Source organism: Furipterus horrens, unplaced genomic scaffold (assembly GCF_987537825.1).
Source record: "Furipterus horrens unplaced genomic scaffold, mFurHor1.1.pri manual_scaffold_2, whole genome shotgun sequence".
Lineage (NCBI taxonomy): Eukaryota > Metazoa > Chordata > Mammalia > Chiroptera > Furipteridae > Furipterus > Furipterus horrens.
The window spans coordinates 174,462,662-174,481,308 of NW_028327172.1; the positions used below are offsets into that span (position 1 = coordinate 174,462,662).

General features: G+C 34.1%; 1 protein-coding gene across 2 annotated transcripts; it reads left to right on the top strand.

The window, feature by feature from the left end:
- The first annotated feature begins 920 nt into the window (after positions 1-920).
- Positions 921-17,886, top strand: SULT1B1 (sulfotransferase family 1B member 1). 2 transcript variants are annotated; one of them, XM_090266795.1, is made up of 9 exons: positions 921-1,159; positions 3,222-3,422; positions 3,705-3,833; positions 7,010-7,107; positions 8,704-8,830; positions 9,461-9,555; positions 12,830-13,010; positions 14,623-14,753; positions 15,594-17,886. In XM_090266795.1, exons 2-8 carry the CDS (start codon positions 3,275-3,277, stop codon positions 14,733-14,735), a joined length of 891 nt encoding a protein of 296 aa, XP_090122921.1. In that variant the 5' UTR covers positions 921-1,159; positions 3,222-3,274; the 3' UTR covers positions 14,736-14,753; positions 15,594-17,886. The 2 variants fall into 2 exon arrangements, with proteins under 2 accessions (XP_090122921.1, XP_090122920.1); XM_090266794.1 differs by having other exon boundaries at positions 14,623-17,886.
- The last annotated feature ends 761 nt before the right edge of the window (positions 17,887-18,647 follow it).

Consider the following 18,647-nt stretch of genomic DNA (forward strand, 5'->3'; position numbering starts at 1 on the left):
AAAAAGAAAGAAAGAAGGGAGAGAGAGAGAGAGAGAGAGAGAAAGGAAAGGAAAGGAAAGGAAAGGAAAGGAAAGGAAAGGAAAGGAAAGGAAAGGGAAGGGAAGGAAAGGAAAGGAAAGGAAAGGAAAGGAAAGGAAAGGAAAGGAAAGGAAAGGAAAGGAAAAGAAAAAGAAAAAGAAAGGAAAAGAAAGAAAGAAAAAAGGAAAACCCTAGAGCAGCGGTTCTCAACCTGTGGATCGCAACCCCTTTGGGGGGTCAAACGACCCTTTCACAGGGGTCGCCTAAGACCATCGGAAAACACATATATAATTACATATTGTTTTTGTGATTAATCACTATTTTTAAATTATGTTCAATTTGTAACAATGAAAATACATCCTGCATATCAGATATTTACATTACAATTCATAACAGTAGCAAAATTACAGTTATGAAGTAGTAACAAAAAAAAAATTTATCACAACATGAGGGCTGTGACATTAGGAAGGTTGAGAACCACTGCCCTAGAGGTTATAGAAATGATTAGACTAAAAGAAAGCAAATACATTCTGAAACCATTAATTCTAGTCCTTCTGTTTCTGCTGCCAAATTTTTCTTTATCTTCAGCATATGTTTGCTCTTTCCATGATATTAGGAGCCCATGTTTCTTCCAGGTAAAAACACTCCCCACCATACACACACACACACACACACACACAGAGAGAGAGAGAGAGAAAAAACAACTTTTCATTATGGCCAAAATGGTTAGAAGACAATCTCATACATTGTAGAGAAGCAAGTCTTTCATCCACTGACTCTTCGGTTCTTTCCCTGTACACTCCTTTCAGGACCTTTGAAGCCTTAAGGGAACCTTCAAATCTAGACAATCTGACTTTGCTCACTTCTGGCTACCACCCAATCCATTTCTTTCTCAGTGCTTCCTGGCTGGGCCAGCTACTGAACCAGCATGCCTTGCCTTTGTGAGCATATGTGTGTGTGCCTTAACTGCCTATAAAGTCCCTGAAAACCACATTCAAATCATATCGTAGAATTTATTTTTTCACCTCCCAGGACTCCCTAGCCCTGCCCTTCCTGGACTACTACAAACTCTCAAGGTTCCTTTCAAGAGGAGCACTGCTGATTGAAAGTGAAAATCAAAGAGGAGGATTAAATTGTGAGGTAAACTTTACATTTTAAATCTCTCTTCTTGAAGTTCTTGTCTTGTATCCACAGAAGATTGCGCTCTTTGAATGATTTCTGTTTTGAACAAGCTTGTAATTTGAATGTTTTTGCCATATTTTTTTTTTTCCAAAGGAAACTCAGTTATGGTTATGTTGTGCAGAACTTGTCAGGTTTCCATGATCCCTTTATTCTTCTGGATTAAATCAGACTCTTCTGAAGCAGGCCTGGATTGTCTTCTCATGAAACACTGAGCCTCATAAGGGAAAAAGGAGTTCACTTCTAGTTCTCACTCCTCTCCTCTGTCATTCCCTCCACCCCTACAAACAAGTGTGTGCACCACGCGCTTTACAGTATATTGAATATGTTATTTATTTTATTTATTTCGGTAGCTGGGGTTTGATGTAGACCAAATAAAGCAGGACTTTATATAGGGTGAAACACATGGAACAAATATTCTTTTCTCATTAAAAGAAACATTCAGTTTTGAAGTCAGATGACTCAGTTTCTTCTAAGAGGTGCATTATTTTCCTTTTTTATTAATCTTTCTTAAAACCAAATTTTAAACAATTTAATTTTCAGCTTATGGCTTAATAAATAGGAAGGCTTGCTGGATCATGCAGGCTACAATACATAGCCACATAACACTGTTACTTTCTGGTAGGATTGAAAAGACTTTTTTATGAACTAACTTTATATTTGAAAGTAAATACCAACCATGAACTGTCTTTCAATGTATCTGGTTCGATAAGATTAGTTTTCTTATGTTTTCTAGCCCTACCTCCTGGACCCATCACTGCATGTCATTATGAACTCATCACCATCCACTTGTCACGATGAAGCAGTGCTAATTCAGGACTAATTCTCCAAGATTTCTGAACTGGTTACACCCATATCCCAGACATGACTAGCATGCATTGTAATCAGCTGCCTTATTTTCCTCTTGTTATTCATACCATTCTTTGACATTTTTGCAGCATGGAAAGCTTGTGCCTTTGTCAGGGAAAAGTTTGCTTTGTCAAAGAAAGATTTCCTTATAAACTGCGAACCTCTTATTTAAATAAGATAAATCATGAACATTTGTTGACTCTGGGTAGGGCCCACCCATGATAGATTTGCAGTATGATCAAGTGAGTAGAGCTGGGAAGACTGAAGTCTATTTCTGGGTCACCACTAACATGTTTTAAGTCTTTAAACAGATTCTGCATACAGTAACTATAACTATATTCAATATGTTTGAAAAGGTGGGACAGGAAACATGTAATCACTCCCAAAATGATCTTCTTGAGATGAAAACCACAATGCCTGAAAAAATGCATTGGATGGATTAACATCAGATAACACATTGTAGAAGAAAAGTTGGTGAATATAAAGGCATACCAATTGAAACACAATGAGAGAAAAATATTTTTAAAAATAAGTAAAACATCAGTGAGCTGTGAAAAACTTTACAGTGCCTTTAGTTTCAGAAGAAAGAGGGAGAGATAAAAATATATTTGTAGAAATAATGACTGTGGAACATTTCTAAAAAGCTCAATAAATCTGAAGTGCACATGTGTATGCACACAAACTCTCATAAAAATAACCACACCAAGAAACATCATAATTTAATTGTTCAAAATCAGTGATAAAGAAAAAATAATCTTACAAGCAGAGAAAATAAATGCATTATGTACAGAAAAAAATGGTAAGAAAGAAAACAGATTTCTATAAGGGAAAATGAGGCAAACTAAAGTGTAATTATGAGTAATAGTCCAGATACTTTTTGCATTAAGTCCAGATACTTTTTAATGTATTTCTGAGTAATGTGATTTTTTAATTTGAAGTAAGATAAAGTTTCATTTCTTTCCAAAGCCTCCACCAGAGACCTTTGTTCTGCTTGTCACTGAGCCAGTTGCTGCTCTTGCAATCCACAGCTTTATACTCACAAAAATGCCCTTTGTATTTAGGTCTCTGTGCGCTTAGTGTGTGAGAGGCCAATTTTACTTTGTGTTAAGTTGCAGTGTCTTAAGAATAACATTAGTTACTCAGCTTCTGATTCTTATCCTCTTTATTTTTACAGGATTTGATTATCAGTAAATACTTTATTAAGAATTTGTACAATCTGATACAAAAATGACTTCCCAAGAAGACGTCCTGAGAAAAAATTTGAAGATGATCCATGGCTGCCCCATGGTCTTTGCTTTTGCAAACAACTGGGAAAATGTGGAAAAGTTCCACAGCAAACCAGATGACATTGTGATAGCCACTTACCCCAAATCAGGTGAGTTTTGTGGCCTGACAAATGCAGGTCTGACTTCAACCTTTGTTTTCTGAAAATCAGCTTCTCTATAAAATCATTATCATCCTAAATAAAATTAGTATTCTGATCAGTCAGTATAGCCATCTATTTGAAGTATGTTAAAATGGACATTTGGGGCATAGAAAAGGAAACTCTGCAGAATTAAGTTTCTTATAAGATGTATTAGGATGGCAGGCATCCAACAGATACTTTCCCCCTCAGATTCAGGTGGTCTTTATTAAAAAATGTTGCTTTTTGACACAGGTACCACTTGGGTAAGTGAAATTGTGGACATGGTTTTAAATGATGGCGATGCTGAAAAGTGTAAGCGAGATGTTATAACTGCTAAAGTTCCAATGTTGGAAATGGCTGTCCCTGGACTGAGAATTTCAGGTAATTTTAAGCCATTTAGGAATTATAATTTTGTAATATTATTTATAGAGAATTTTAATTATTATTTATGATCTCCATTCAAATAAAATGTAGTATATTCGGTAACATAAATGGGAAGTTTGAGAATAGTACAATAACAAGGCATATAGAGACAGTGCAGTTTTAGCAAATGACATATTCGGGTATTAAACCCCAAAATGAATGAGTTCTGTTGTAGGAAACAATTAAAAATTTGGTTGATAACATAAAACAATGTTTCTTATCTTTTATTGACTTCTATATTATAGAATTTGGTAGATTAGAAAAATAAACTCCTAATTTAGTACTTCACTGTAGTTAAATAAGTAAAGAAGTACAATGCCTCTCAAAAAGTAGAATTTATTATGAATACAATTTATTTTTCATTTCACAAATATTTATTAAGTGCTTCTAAAGAACTATGTACTGTTCTATGGGCTAGATACAAAATGATTAGTAAATTAATGTCCTAAACCCAAGGAGCTTATGGTAATTTGGGAACATTAAATAAATAAATAAACTAACAATATGTGAATATTATTGGTCTTATGTGTCCAAAGAATAAAGCTCTATGAAAGGGAAAAACAGGAGAGTTTACTTTATATTGGATAATTAGAGTTACTGCTCCTAAATTAAGACCGAAAACCATGCATATAGTTGGAGAAAACATATTTCAGGAATGTGAAGTATCAGTTATAAAGACCTAGATGCAGAAAAGATATTGGTAGAGTCCAGGGACTTAAAAACAACTACAGCAACCAACAGCTGCAATAAAAGATGGGAAAATGAGATGAAAACAATTAGAGGCTAGACAGGGACAGATCATGTAGGGCTTGAGATGTTTAAGAAATGGTGAGCTAAGAGATAGTCAGATGGTGTCCTGTAGGCAAGTGAGAAGGGTTAAGTAGTGAGGCCTGGCTCTTCAAGGCTGCTGGAAACTTGGGGTAAGTACGGTGGTGAAATCGTTTATCAATTTAAAGAGAAGAATCCAAATTCTCTGCCCTGCTGGAGCTGGTTAGTTATGTAGACAAAGAAGGACCAACTGGATGTCATTCATTCTGTGTGTTTGCCTGAGGATTACTCTGGGACAAGCAACCAAAATGAGTGCAAGAATGAGTTAATACTCCAGAGCCAAGGAAAACTGGAAAGCAGCCATAGAATCAAATTAATCAGGAATAGAGGAGTGGAGATTATTGGTGAGAGATGGGGGTGGAGGTAGTTAGTGAGGTTGTGTAGCATTGCCAGAGAGTGAGTAGGTGAAGTTAACCAGGTAGAGGATAAACTGGCACTCAGCTCTACTCTGGAGCCTGAATGTGAATAGTTGTGGTGTCTTTACGTATTCCCAATTTATATCTGTTCATGTAAAGGGTTTATTTAAAGGATCTCAATGGCAAAACAATTACAAGACAGAAGAGGTTGAGAAATCTTTCAGTGAAGTTTAGAGAGGGAAGAGGAAGAACAGTGTGGGAAAAACCTCATGAAAAAAACAGACGTAAGAGTTCATGACATCATGACATTGAGAAGGAATAGTGAGTTGTGGAAGATTACAATCTTTCATTTCTAAATGCTGAGTAAAGAGGCTGTAACTATTAAGTCAGTAGAAATATAATGAATACCTTGTGGAATTTCATAAGTATATAATTAATTTTTCCAGATAAAATTCAGGATACCCAATTTAATTTTAAATTCAGATTGTTATTTTATTTAGTAAAAATATATCCCAAATATTACATGGGAGATACTTATACTCAAGGGTATATGTTGTTAATCTGAAATTCAAATTTAACTGGGAGTTTTGCATCTTTATTTCCTAAGTTTTCCAACCCCATCTGCATTGATATTAAGGGATTCTTCTTAATACAACCGTGTCCTATGCCTTAGTCTTTATAGAGCATTTGTTGGTGAAACAGGATCTATCTCTGCTTTTATGAAACCTCCATTCTAATGTGTGTGTTTGGGGATGGGGACAAGAAAGACACATAGAAACTGACAATAAACAAGTAGGAAAATGAACTATGAAACAAAAGTAAATACTGTATAGAACCTTTCAAAAGGATGTTTTACTAGAGAGACACTGACTTGCTTTTTAACACATGCAATAGAATTTTGTAAACAATTGAGGTATAGGATTGCTTTGAATTAGTGAGTCAAATAATTTTATGGGCAAGTGTGTCTTCATATGCAAAAGGTGGAAAGATAATGTAGGATTAACAAGTAATCTAGAAATTAGACTGGATATAAATGATATTGTGAGAAATATGCAGAGGACTAAGATTTATTGGATGTGAATCCTAAAAGAGGAGACAATAAGTGAGATCTTGGTGACTCCATAAGAAATGACATTTTTAACAGAGATACCTGGGATACAGGCCGAAGTCCATTATAAGAGCATTAAGTGAAAAGAGGTAGCCCAGCTCTTTCTAGTCTATGTCAGAAATTCTCTGAGTGTATCTTTACTCCACAAATGCCTTCAGAATGGCCAAGTCTCTTAATTAGTGAGATCCTCCTGACTCTAAACACAGAAAATTAAATGGGTGCTTTCTGTCTCAGGGAAGTTTAAATGTCCCTTATCCAAAGACTTAATGTGAAACCAAGTTCTACCACATATTAGTTCGATGATCTTGGAGGGTTCAGCTAATACCTAAAAGTTACACAACAGTTTTTCATTTTGCATATATATATATCTATAACAAATACAGGAAATAATGAAAATGCAAATACAACAGCTGATGCAAAACAGTTGACGTGAGACTTACTAGTTATTAATATCTCTTTGGCATAGAGAAAACATTTTTATAATTATTTCTAATATGCACCGGTATGATAAAACTCCAAAGTGCTAAGGTTGGTATTATTACTCCTCATTTTGGAGGTGAAGAGTGTGAGGCATAGAAACTGAGATCCTTTCAAATGTCTCACAGTGAGTAAGTGTTAGAGTTAGATTTTGAATCCAAGGAGGCTGACCTGAGAACCTATGCCCTTAACTGTCATACAATATTGTCTCTTAGAATCCTGGTAAATAATGCCTATGATTAGTCCAAAATTTAACAGCATTATATACTGCTTAAAAAAATTTTGGAAGGTTGGCTGAAAAAAACAGGAAATGCAGGCTCCTTGGAGACTCTAATATCTCTATATACCAAACTAAATTTTCTCAGGTGTAGAACAATTAGAGAAGACTCCATCACCTCGGCTTGTGAAGACACATCTACCAATTGATCTCCTTCCTAAGTCTTTCTGGACGTACAATTGCAAGGTACACTCTAGATTGACAGCCAATTTTTAAATGACCTTATACCCTCACTCATGTAGTAAATAATTGCTCAGATGTTTCAATGAAAGTGTTTCAATTATTTTAGTCTAAACCTACATATTGAAGTTTTCTGAAGTTATATAGCGACAGGATTCTCATCTCAGCAAAGTATTGTTACTATTATTCCCCAGCTGTCCCTAGAAGTTCTTGTCTTCTCTGAAAACTCAACATAAGGATATTGGTAGTCAGATTATTTCACCTTAGCTGACTTTTACTAGTTTGTGATACGTGAGGAATTCTAAGTTGTTGAATTCTGTAATGAAAAGTTGTTCATGTAGTCTCTTCTTATTCTTTCTTTCAACAGACTTTATTTTATTCTACAGCAATTTCATTTATTTATACACCAATTTTAGTACACAGAAAAACTGAGTGGAAGTCAAAGGGATTTCCCAAAAATCCCTTTTCCCCACACATGCTTAGATTCTTCATTATCAGTATCTCCCACCAGAATGACACATTTGTTACAGCTGATGAACCTACATTGATTGACACATCATTATCACCCCAAACCCTTAATTTACATTAAGGTTCAGTCTTGGTATTGTACATTCTATGGATTCGGATAAATATGTGTATATATATATATATATATATATATATATATATATATATATGTGTGTGTGTGTGTGTGTGTGTGTATGTGATCATACAATATGGTATCATACAGTGTAGTTTCACTGCCCTAAAAATCCTCTGTGCGGCACCTATTCATCCCTCCCTCCCCAACCCTGAAAACCACTGTTCTCTCTCTATAGTTTTGCCTTTTCCAGAATATCATATACTTGGAATCTTACAGTATGTAACCTTTACAGATTGTGGTCTTTCATTTAATATTATGCGCTTAAGATTCATTTGTCTTTTCATGGCTTGATAAGTCATTTCTTTTTAGTGCTAATATTCTATTGTCTGGAGATTATCAAAGTTTATTTAGTCACTCATCTACTGAAGGACATCTCAGTTGCTTCCATGTTTTGGCAATCTTGAATAAAGCTGCTACAAACAACCATGTGCAAGTTTTTGTATGTACCTTATTTTTCAACTCCTTTGGGTAAATGCTAAGTAGTGCAATTGCTAAATTGTATGGTAAGAGTATGTACCATTTTATAAAAGAATGGCCAAAGTGTCTTCCAAAATAGCAATGCCATTTTCATTCCCACCAGCAATGAATAAGTTTCTGTTGCTCCAAATCCATAACAGGATTTGGTGCTGTCAGTGTTCTGGACTTCAGTCATTCTAATAATTATTGTGGAGTGGAATCTCGTTGTTTTAATTTACATTTTCCTGATAGCATGTGATATGGGACATATTTTTATATTCTTCTTTGTATTTTCTCTCTTTTATGTTGTCAGTCTTGCTAACTGTTTACCAATTTTGTTGATTTTTTTAAAAAGCCCACGTTTTGTTTGATTAATTTTCTGTAACATTTTTCCTGTTTTTAATTTCATGGATTTCAAATACATTGCTTTCTTGCCTATATGTTAACTTTTATTTTCCTAAATAAAATAGCATCCATTTGACTTCTTCCTCCTCTTCCTGCAGATGATTTATGTGGCTCGAAATGCCAAGGATGTTGCAGTCTCATATTACCATTTTGACTTAATGAATAATTTGCACCCTCTTCCTAGCACCTGGGAAGTGTATCTGGAGAACTTCATGGCTGGAAATGGTAGGTAGGCCGTGGCCTAAAATTAATAAGTAATTTTTAAAAATTTTAATGATAGTATTAGCTATTACTGGTATAATTTTTCTTTTCTAAACACTTATTTTTCCCATCAGTAACAAGTACATTCAAAAACCATTTAAAAAATTAAGTCAAATATGTCTAATATTTTACTATAACATTCAATATATAAACATGGTATTAAACACTGGCTTAATGAAAATATTCTCTAATCTCTTTTCAGTTGGTAGAAGCCCAGTCTCTGCTCACAATAGAAATTGTTTACCTTGTCCAAACAATTAGTAAAATATGTCACATGTATATTTATAATATAGATAAATTGTTGATATGTGTACTTTATAAAATAATAGTTTTCTTCCATGTGAGGCTAAGTATAATCTATTATAGGTCAATGTATTTTCACTCGAAATACTTCCTTGTACTTTATATATTTTTAATCTGATTGCTTCTAAATTAATATTTGGTTGATTATATATATATTTAAATTGGCTTTACATTCTCAGATCCCTTGATTATTAAATTCCACAAAATGTTTGCACAATTTGACGTATTGTTCAGAAACAGATCTTTAATTTTATGAATGCTTATGGAAATAGGCTGTTTCTCTGGTTTTAGTGGCCTATGGTTCCTGGTTTAATCATGTTAAGAGCTGGTGGAAGAAAAAAGAAGAACATCCAATACTTTTCTTACACTATGAAGATATGAAAGAGGTAAAATGGTAGAAATTAATTCTAGATAATTTCCCACTACATCCTGGGGTAAAAAGATTAATATAAAATTTTCAACTTTATGGAGTTCAAAATAATATGATTGCTTTTTCTATTCTTCACGCCTGCTTACCTAAAGCTTGTCAAGATCATTAATGACTTTCTAATTGTGAAACCTATGATATATTTTTTCTCTTATTATTTTTAATCATTGTTTTTCTTTTGGGCATCTTTTCCTTCTGAAATTTTCTTCTTTGTTTAACAGGTTGTCACACTCTCATGGTTTTCCAGTGAATCTCTCTCTGGCACTCAGTCATTCTTCTTTTTAAGCTGCTTGGCATATTTTGGTACTCATCTCCATGCCCACTGTTGTCAAAACTATTTATGGGCTAATGAACTCTCAAAAATTATTTTTACTTCTACTTTGAATTCAAACCCATTCTTTTATTAAAATGACCCTCAAATCACCATATTCAAAACTAATCTCATCTTGTTTCTTTCTCTCCAACATGCCATCCTCTTCTTCTTTCCTTCTCTCTTTTGGTTAATGTTGTTATATGTCCCTTCAGTTTTCAAAGCTCAAAAGTTAATGTTCCTCATTGGCTTCCATATGGTGGATATATTTCAACTATATCTTGAACATCTCATTGGTTCACACGCCCTAGCTATTATATCCTTTGAATGTACCCCCTTCCTTTATTTTCTTACTACCTCCTTTTAGGGACTCATAAGCATTCATTTAACTTCCTGTATAAAATAGCATTACTTCAAATACTACTTCAAAGTTCTAGGCTTATTCTGGGCTATTTTACTTAAATTAGGCAAACATGCACACACACATGGCAAATATGTTGAATCCAAGATTCTCTAGTTCTAAAAGCCAGAGTATACAAATAAAGATGTTTTTTAGACTTTCAGATTTGTGAGGGAAGGTAACATATGTGCCATTCTTGTGACAGCATCTGTAGTACCTAATATAGCACCTACCACATAAATAAGGGCTCAACGTTCATTTGTTGTATGAATAATTGATCGCGTGAATGAATGAATGAATAAGCAGTATAACAAAAATTTTAGTGACAATTCTACTTAGCATAACAGAAATCATGTCCCAGGTAAAAATCTGCCTTGTCCCAAGTATTTCTGAGAAACCCCAGATTATTTCTCACATTTTAGTAGGGAGTTGCCTGCATTTTTTTGCTCTGCACAGGCTCTCACCCTCTATCACACTTGTTTGCAGCCCATAGAGAACCCATGGTCTAAATCTTATCAGTGCTTGAAGCAATTAATGTAAATTTGCTGGCATACACAGCTGCAAAACTAAAGTGGTTTTGATTAATCAGGTTAAATTGTGAATTCTTTATAAGAGAGATAATTGTTCTTCTGTACCAAGTATCTCTCTTTCTTCCTGGACACATGAGTAGTATTTATTAGCTCTATGAAAAGAGCAATTTTAGCTGCTAAATATAGTCCCTATTCTCCACAGAATAGAGAAATACATTTCCTGGGCTGGGCTGGTATCCAAAATCTGACTCACATGCTGTCTGCCACATGATGCTCTCATGTCAGCCTTTTCTCTTTATTTGGCTAAACGGCCTTATTCAAATCAACTCATTTATATTCATTTACGGTCTGTCCTAATCAGCTTTATAAGCATATCCAGATACTTTGAGTCCCACTCAAGTCTTCTATAAGGGTCATAATTACAAGACAATGTTTTTCTACTGCCATACAGACATTCTTAGACAATGCTAAATAAAGAGGTTTCATAGAACAATAGAGCAAAAGTATAATTACATCTCAAGAATAAAATTCAGAGAGAAGTTCAATCATTTACATCAGGTTTATGAGTGTCTGCATAAGTTCTCAATCAACTGGATGTAAGACAAATGCAGCAGAGGAAGATTCAATAGGAGCCAATACTCTGTACTTGAACTGCTACTGGTTTATAAACTAACATCATCATTGATACTTTGGCTATGGCCAGATTATTCTCCGAACACTTTGAGTCACTAACAGAAATTGTTGTCTATTTGCCTGTCCATCTGTGAGTTTTCCTAGTGCTACTACTAACTTCTCTTTTGGCTTCTTCTCCACTATCATGATTTCTGATTTTTTACTCATTCCAAGCATTGCCACCCCTTAATTAGACTTCTCATTCTTCTCTCATTAAGGTCTCACACATAAAATATTACCAGAACTTCCATTCTAGGGAACTCCCTGCCAAAACATAATCATGTGTATATATGAACACACACACACAGAGTTAATAAGACATTATTAAAAACTGTTGGTTCACTTTGGCATTACAGATACAGTTCAAATCCTTCCACAGGACACCCAAGGATGTTCTCAATTCAAACCCAATTTATCTTTCTAGTTTTATAAACTCTCTCACTCCCATGAACACCTCAAATCTAATTCCAAGCATTTTGCTTTTTTTTCTCCCTTGAACACCCTATGAGACAGAAATACCTCCAAGAGTTTTAACTTTTTTTGTTATTGGAAATTCACTGTTTGATACCACAAAAAACCTTGCATGTTGGAAATTCTGACTCATCTTTTTTAACTCAACTTAGATATTATCTTTTCAAAATCTTTCTATTGTATTCATGCAAATTTTAGTTTGACTTCCTAAAAAGTTGAAAATATTGTTTATGTCATCAAAATCTGGAAAACGATCCATTTCTCAAATTTTGTTCTTTTTATCCTTGATAGTTAATAAATAATTTAGGTCTTGATATCTATGCCATTTATTAGCTTATTTTTAATAGCATATATAAGAAAGGTCTGATCAGTATTTAAACTTTAAGGCAAATATACTTGAAGTTGTCCATGAATTCATTATTTTTGTTCTTAAATACTGTTACTAAAAACAACAAAAACTTATTTGATTAAAAGCAGGAAAAAAAGAGCTGGAAAGGATAAAAAGAAATTGGGTCTCTAAAACATGCACAGTTCAAATCTGATTACAAATTGAGCTTAAAATAGCACTTAGGATTTTTTCTCTAGGTATTGTTAATATTTAGCCCAAACTTTGTTTTATTGTACTTTAAATGTAAACTAAAAAATTTGTAACAAACAAAACATTTCTACCCTATTTTTGTTAAACATAAATTAATTTCTTCATTTTTATAATTAATCTTTAAAACTTAATGGACCCAACAAAATATGGATTCAATATTCAGAATAAACATTTAAGAAAACAGATTATAAATATTACAGTCTTTTATATTATCTTTATCATTTTCTTGGATGTCTCTTTACCCCCTAACAGAATCCAAAGCGAGAAATCAAGAAGATTGCTACATTTCTAGAGAAAAACTTAAATGATGAGATCCTGGATAAGATTGTCCACCACACCTCATTTGCAATGATGAAGGATAACCCCCTAGTGAATTATACACATATTCCAAGTGCAGTGATGGATCACAGCAAATCCCCTTTTATGCGCAAAGGTGAATATTTTTCTAAGTTTAATTTCCTTTTTTACTTTCTTATACATTACTCTGAAATGAAGATTCACTTTGTGATCCCTACCAAATTACTTAGTCAGTTTGGACATCAATTCCCTCATCTGTAAAATAAGAACACTAAAAATACTACCCCCCCCCAAAAAAGAAAACCTACAAAAAAAACAACTGCTGAATCAGATTAGAAATTATTAAAGGAAATAATGCATGTAAACCTATTGTCAGAATACCTGGAATATTTGATAGGAATTTCTCTTCTCATTTACTACTCTGCTAAATGGGAGTGGTCTTGTCAATTCTGATATGTCATTCCAAATTTGTTGCATATAAATCTTCAATCTGTGTCCTTCTTCTCATGATAAACTAGTGTCAGTCAACACAGTACCATATTCTTTTTAAAGATCTCATTTAATTATTTTTAGAGAGAGAGGAAAGAAGGGAGAAAGAGAGAAAAACATTAATGTGCAAGAGAAACATACATTGGTTGCCTCTCACCCACTCCCAGCCGGGGGCCTAGCCTGCAGCCCAGGCATGTGCCCTGACTGGGAATTGAGCCTGTGACTTTTCTGGTTTGCAGGAAGGCAACCAATGCACTGAGCCACACCAGTCAGGACAAAGTACCATATTCTTTTAAGATCCCATATCATTTAGAAAACAGTGGTCACTTCGTTAAAAAGGATTTGTCAAGATAAGAACCTTTTCTTTACCTTATGGGAAGTTTTGTTACCTAAAAATACAGTCTGAATTATAGGAAACATGGAATCTAAATTTAAGTTGAGAAGATGAAAATAGAGGAATATGGCACTCATTGTCGAAATACGGCTTTGCTTCCATTGGGGCTTGCTGTCTATAATTGGTGGTAAAATGTTTTGTTAATGATAAAAATAATGCATTTAACAAATTATTAACTTAAATTTGAGAAGTTACCCACCTAATAGTACCACCCTCTGATTTCAATATTCTTTATTGAGTTGAAGGGAAAGGGGTAGAATTTCAGTTGGTGCACTGGGAAACAGACATATCCCTAGGAATGTACTGTGTACAGGAACATGTGGAAGAAAACCCTTAATTTCACAAGAGTTATATGGTTAAATTTTCTTGTAAAACATTTATCTCCATAACTTATTAAAATAGAAAATAGTTCTAGTGTTTTAAAATTGTTTTAACTTTTCAAAAGTAAACTCTAGTTTACTATTTTATAGTTTGGTTGTGCTGCTGAACACACCTTTGTACAGTTTCCAAAGTAACTCACGATGTAAAATATGTCCTGACCAGTGTCCAGTTGTAACCCTATGACCCAGAACAATTAGAAATACTAAAGAATTTCTTTTAGGGAACTACATATTATACAGTCCATAAATTTAGACAAAAAATTAACCCTTTTCAAATATGTCTTTAAATGTCAAACTCTATAGTTATAAGCCACGTTTTAGATGGGAAGAAATACCAGTAAAAGAGAAATGACATTTTAAAATTATCAAATAGAAGGAAAATCTTTCTTTAACTTTTCCAACCTTTTCTTTTGGAATACATTAGCTTTTCCTTCATAATGGAAATGTTTTACTCCTTCATATGTTTCTGTATTTCTTATTTTTAGGTACTACAGGTGACTGGAAGAATTACTTCACAGTGGCCCAAAATGAGAAATTTGACGCCATTTATAGGAAGGAAATGTCTGGAAGTACACTTAAGTTCCGCACAGACTTCTAAAGGGCCGAAGCTGCAAATGTAAAAGAACCTACCTGTAGTTTGTTGAAACAGGGGCAGTTATGACTTGACTTGGGCAATCAAGTGGGTTTTTAAAAGCAGATATACTTTCAAAACTTTGATTTCTCAGTGTTTAATCAGTTCCCTGTTTTGCTCCTGACTCTGAACCTCCAAATTCTCTCAAGTTAAGGCCAATCATTACCTTTTCGTAAACCATCTGTGCCTTTTCCAAGACTAGTACCACCAAGAAAGTATTTATCCTACCCAATCTCCATATGCTTTGGCTTAAAATTATTTTTTCTCCCTATTTACATGGCCCAAGAAATGTTGTTTGCACACTGACACCGTATTTCCTGGCTCTGCCCCAATTTCCTTTCAAAGAAGGCTTGATTCTGGGCACTCCATTACACTGCTGTCTCTGGGTTTCAAATTGTTGGCTGAGTCACAGCTCACATCCTTGGAGTGTCTCTACTGTGATAACATGGTTCATGTCCCAAGTAATATGGTTCAGATTTTGGAAATCCCAAATATGAGTGTCCAGATTTCTAATTTCTGCATTTCTGAGGGTGAAGGGTCTATGTTAGTCTCCCTTGGGCTCTCCTCTGGGAACTGGAGCTCTGCTCTGAGAGCCTGACTTTCCTGGAAAGAATCCTTCCCAGATTCGACCAGCTTGTTATGAACTTCTGTGAATTGCCTATTGTTCTCTGGTCACCATTTGGGAACTTTAGTTTATTTTCTGTTGGTTCAAACCCCCATGAGTTCTTATTTGTTCTGGAAAGGAGTTTTAACACACAACTCATCCCCCTGAGCCATAACTGAGGTGGCTACAATAACTTGGGTTACAACATTTTGCCTTCCTAGGTGAATCTCTGCTGCAGGCCTCTGCCCCTGGAACAGCTCCTCAAGCTGGTAACTCCTCTTTCCCAATCCCAGGAGAAGAGTGATCCAATGCCGCCTGCAAACTTCCTACCGTGTTTCCCCCAAAATAAGACATCCCTCGAAAATAAGACCTAGTGCTTAGAAATATAAGGCCTCCCCTGAAAATAAGACCTAGCACATCTTTAGGAGCAAAAATTAATATAAGACACTTGTCTTATTTATGGGGAAACAAGGTAGGAGTGATATGTCTGTGATTCTAGAGATAGTTGTTTTGAGATTTATTATCTATCATTTGCATTATAAATTATTTCAGGGAATAAAATTTGTGTTTGTTAGAAACAAATTTAGAAGTAATCTTGACTAGCTAAGGGTAGAATACTCTTGCAAACTAAGAGGTAAAGCCAGTCATGTATCCGTTTGCTTTATTCTCTTTATTAATAATAAGTTAATGTGGTACAAACTTCTGACACGATGGTCTGTTTTTGAAAAATAATTAAATATCTCTGAACTAGCCTTTAATCTGTGTAATAGATTAGCTGCACTAACTAACAATATGAAATAGTATCTACTTTCCTTAGTTTTCCTTTGTGGAAATATCTCTGTAACTGGACTTTAGTCAAAAAATTTAAGTGAGCTTTAGCTATGTCCCAGGTAGTTTTTTAGGCACTAGAAACACAGTGGAGAAAAAAGTAGAATTTAGATTTTCTTTTTCTTTTCTCACAGATTGTTGCCTCTTGTCCATTTTTTAATCTTTGATATAAATGGCAACACCTGGTTCACTGTCTCCTCAGCTATGCTTGACACCACACAGAGGCACTCTCACTAGAATTCCAGCTTCAAAAGTCCCTAATATTCTTTGAATTCACTCAGAGAACTTCCACCAAATTAATTTTCCTAAAACAATGAATTTATCATTTTTTCTCCTTTTCAGCAATCATTGATATAATTAAAAAGAAAAACACTTAGAATAATCTAATTCTATTTTCCTCTAACTCTAGCATGTGACTTAAGGACAGTGACAGTAAATATACTGGCAATGATGTGATTACTCCCTCATTCATGGTGCCACATGAAGGACTTCAAGGAATTGTTTTTTTAAGATGTCAAAGTATGGCTTAAAATTTTTTTTTTCATCATGACATTCAAAGCAAGTGCTAGAACTTGTTTAGAGTACCTATGGTAATAAGTACCTATTGTGAATCTTTGTCATTATTGATAAAAGGAAAAGAGCCAAAAACACTTCCAAGGGAACAATATCTTGGATTGTCCTTTAGTGAGATGCTTAAACTTTAGAAAACTGAATAAATAAGATTTTAGTTTTCTCTGTAAAATTAAGTAATTGGTTTGTGTTTCTTCCACATTCTAAAATTCTCTGGCTGTATTTGATTTCTTATTTGTGGCAACAATAATTAAAGTGTCTTCACATGTATAAATGTGTACACATGTGTATATGAAAGTACATATATACATGTATGCATGTATACCTTTCCCATTGGTTCTGTTTTTTTCAATGAACACAGTACATATTCTAACCTTATTGCTATTCTACATTTCCATTAAAGTTTTGGACCAAGTCATTTGATCATTCACCGTTACAGAAGTACAGTAGTTCCTCTCTATATCACGGTTCACTTATCGCAGCCTCACTGTATAGCGGGATTTTTTAAAACATATTTAATTAGTTATCACGAATTTTTTGCTATATCTCAGGATTTTGCAGTACTTTACAGTAAATACTAAAATAAATGTAAGGTTCCTACTTGGCAGATTTTCACCTATCGCGGGGTTGGGGGGGTCTAGAACGCAATACCCTTGATAAGTGAGGGATCACTGTATTGTGAACTTACAATAGGTTAAAAGTATTTAATACTATAAGATTTCTTCTTCATAACTCTTCTATTAGGTAGTGTAAAGTAGTATTACAAAGCATTCAGCTTTATACACCAGCATCTACTAATAAGGAGGCCCAAATATAACTGTATTTCCTTGTTCTCTGCCCTATTAAGCACTCTAAGATACTTGTCCTGAAAGATGCTCCTGAGTGAGATGGATTCAGGTGATCAGGTCAAAATTCTACTTCTAGGGCATCATTCTAATCATTTGGTCATCTTAAAAGTTTAGTTTGTAGTGGCTTTGAAAGAATGGCAAAATTACTTTACCAAGACTTATCGTATAATCTTTAATTACCGATGCTACATTTTCACTTAAAGCAAATTATTTAACCTGATAAACATTTCAAATATGGGAAAAATAAAGTGCTGTTAATTAATTAAGATATACTGTTTCCAATTCATTATTTCTGATAAACTTTTTTTATTGTGTGCTTTAAATAACTTTTCTTTAAAACTTTGGGATTTATAATAGCACATTCAATCTGCCATTTACACTTATTGCTAATGTCAGTCAATATGATCACACATGCATTAAAACAGATTTATTTTTATTAGCACTTTATTATTTCACAATGAAGAACATTCAAGTAAATTCAGATAAAAGGTAAGATTTTACAGTATTAATAATCCATCCTCAATATCTTAGCTTCTCCTTTCCAGATCTTGTATAATTATAAAACAATCACCTTTACTTAATACTTTTTAGATACACTGAAAAAAGTACCAAGTGCTTTGGAGTTCTAAGGAGAGTGTATTGGTCAGCATTAAACTTGAACCTTTAAAGAAAAGATTACACCAAATTAACTTTATTATTTTAATAAATTAACAGGCCTTGAAAAAATGAATAAATTTGCCATTTACTAGACCTCAGTTATACTTCAATTTTCATCATCTAGTTTTACTGACAGTTAAGTCCAAAGGTTTATGGATCATACTGCAAAGCATTCCTGGTGTCTGTGTAGGTTTTTCCGGAGGCTGCCAAGAGACTGGAGATGTGACAATAGAGGTGATGGGATTTGGCCTCCCTCTCTGGTTCAAGTACAGCAGGCTGTGTTTTTGTTTTTAATAAACTTTTCATCTATAACCATTTTAGTTTTACAGAATTATTCCCATGATAGTACAGAGAGTTTCTGGGTACCCCACA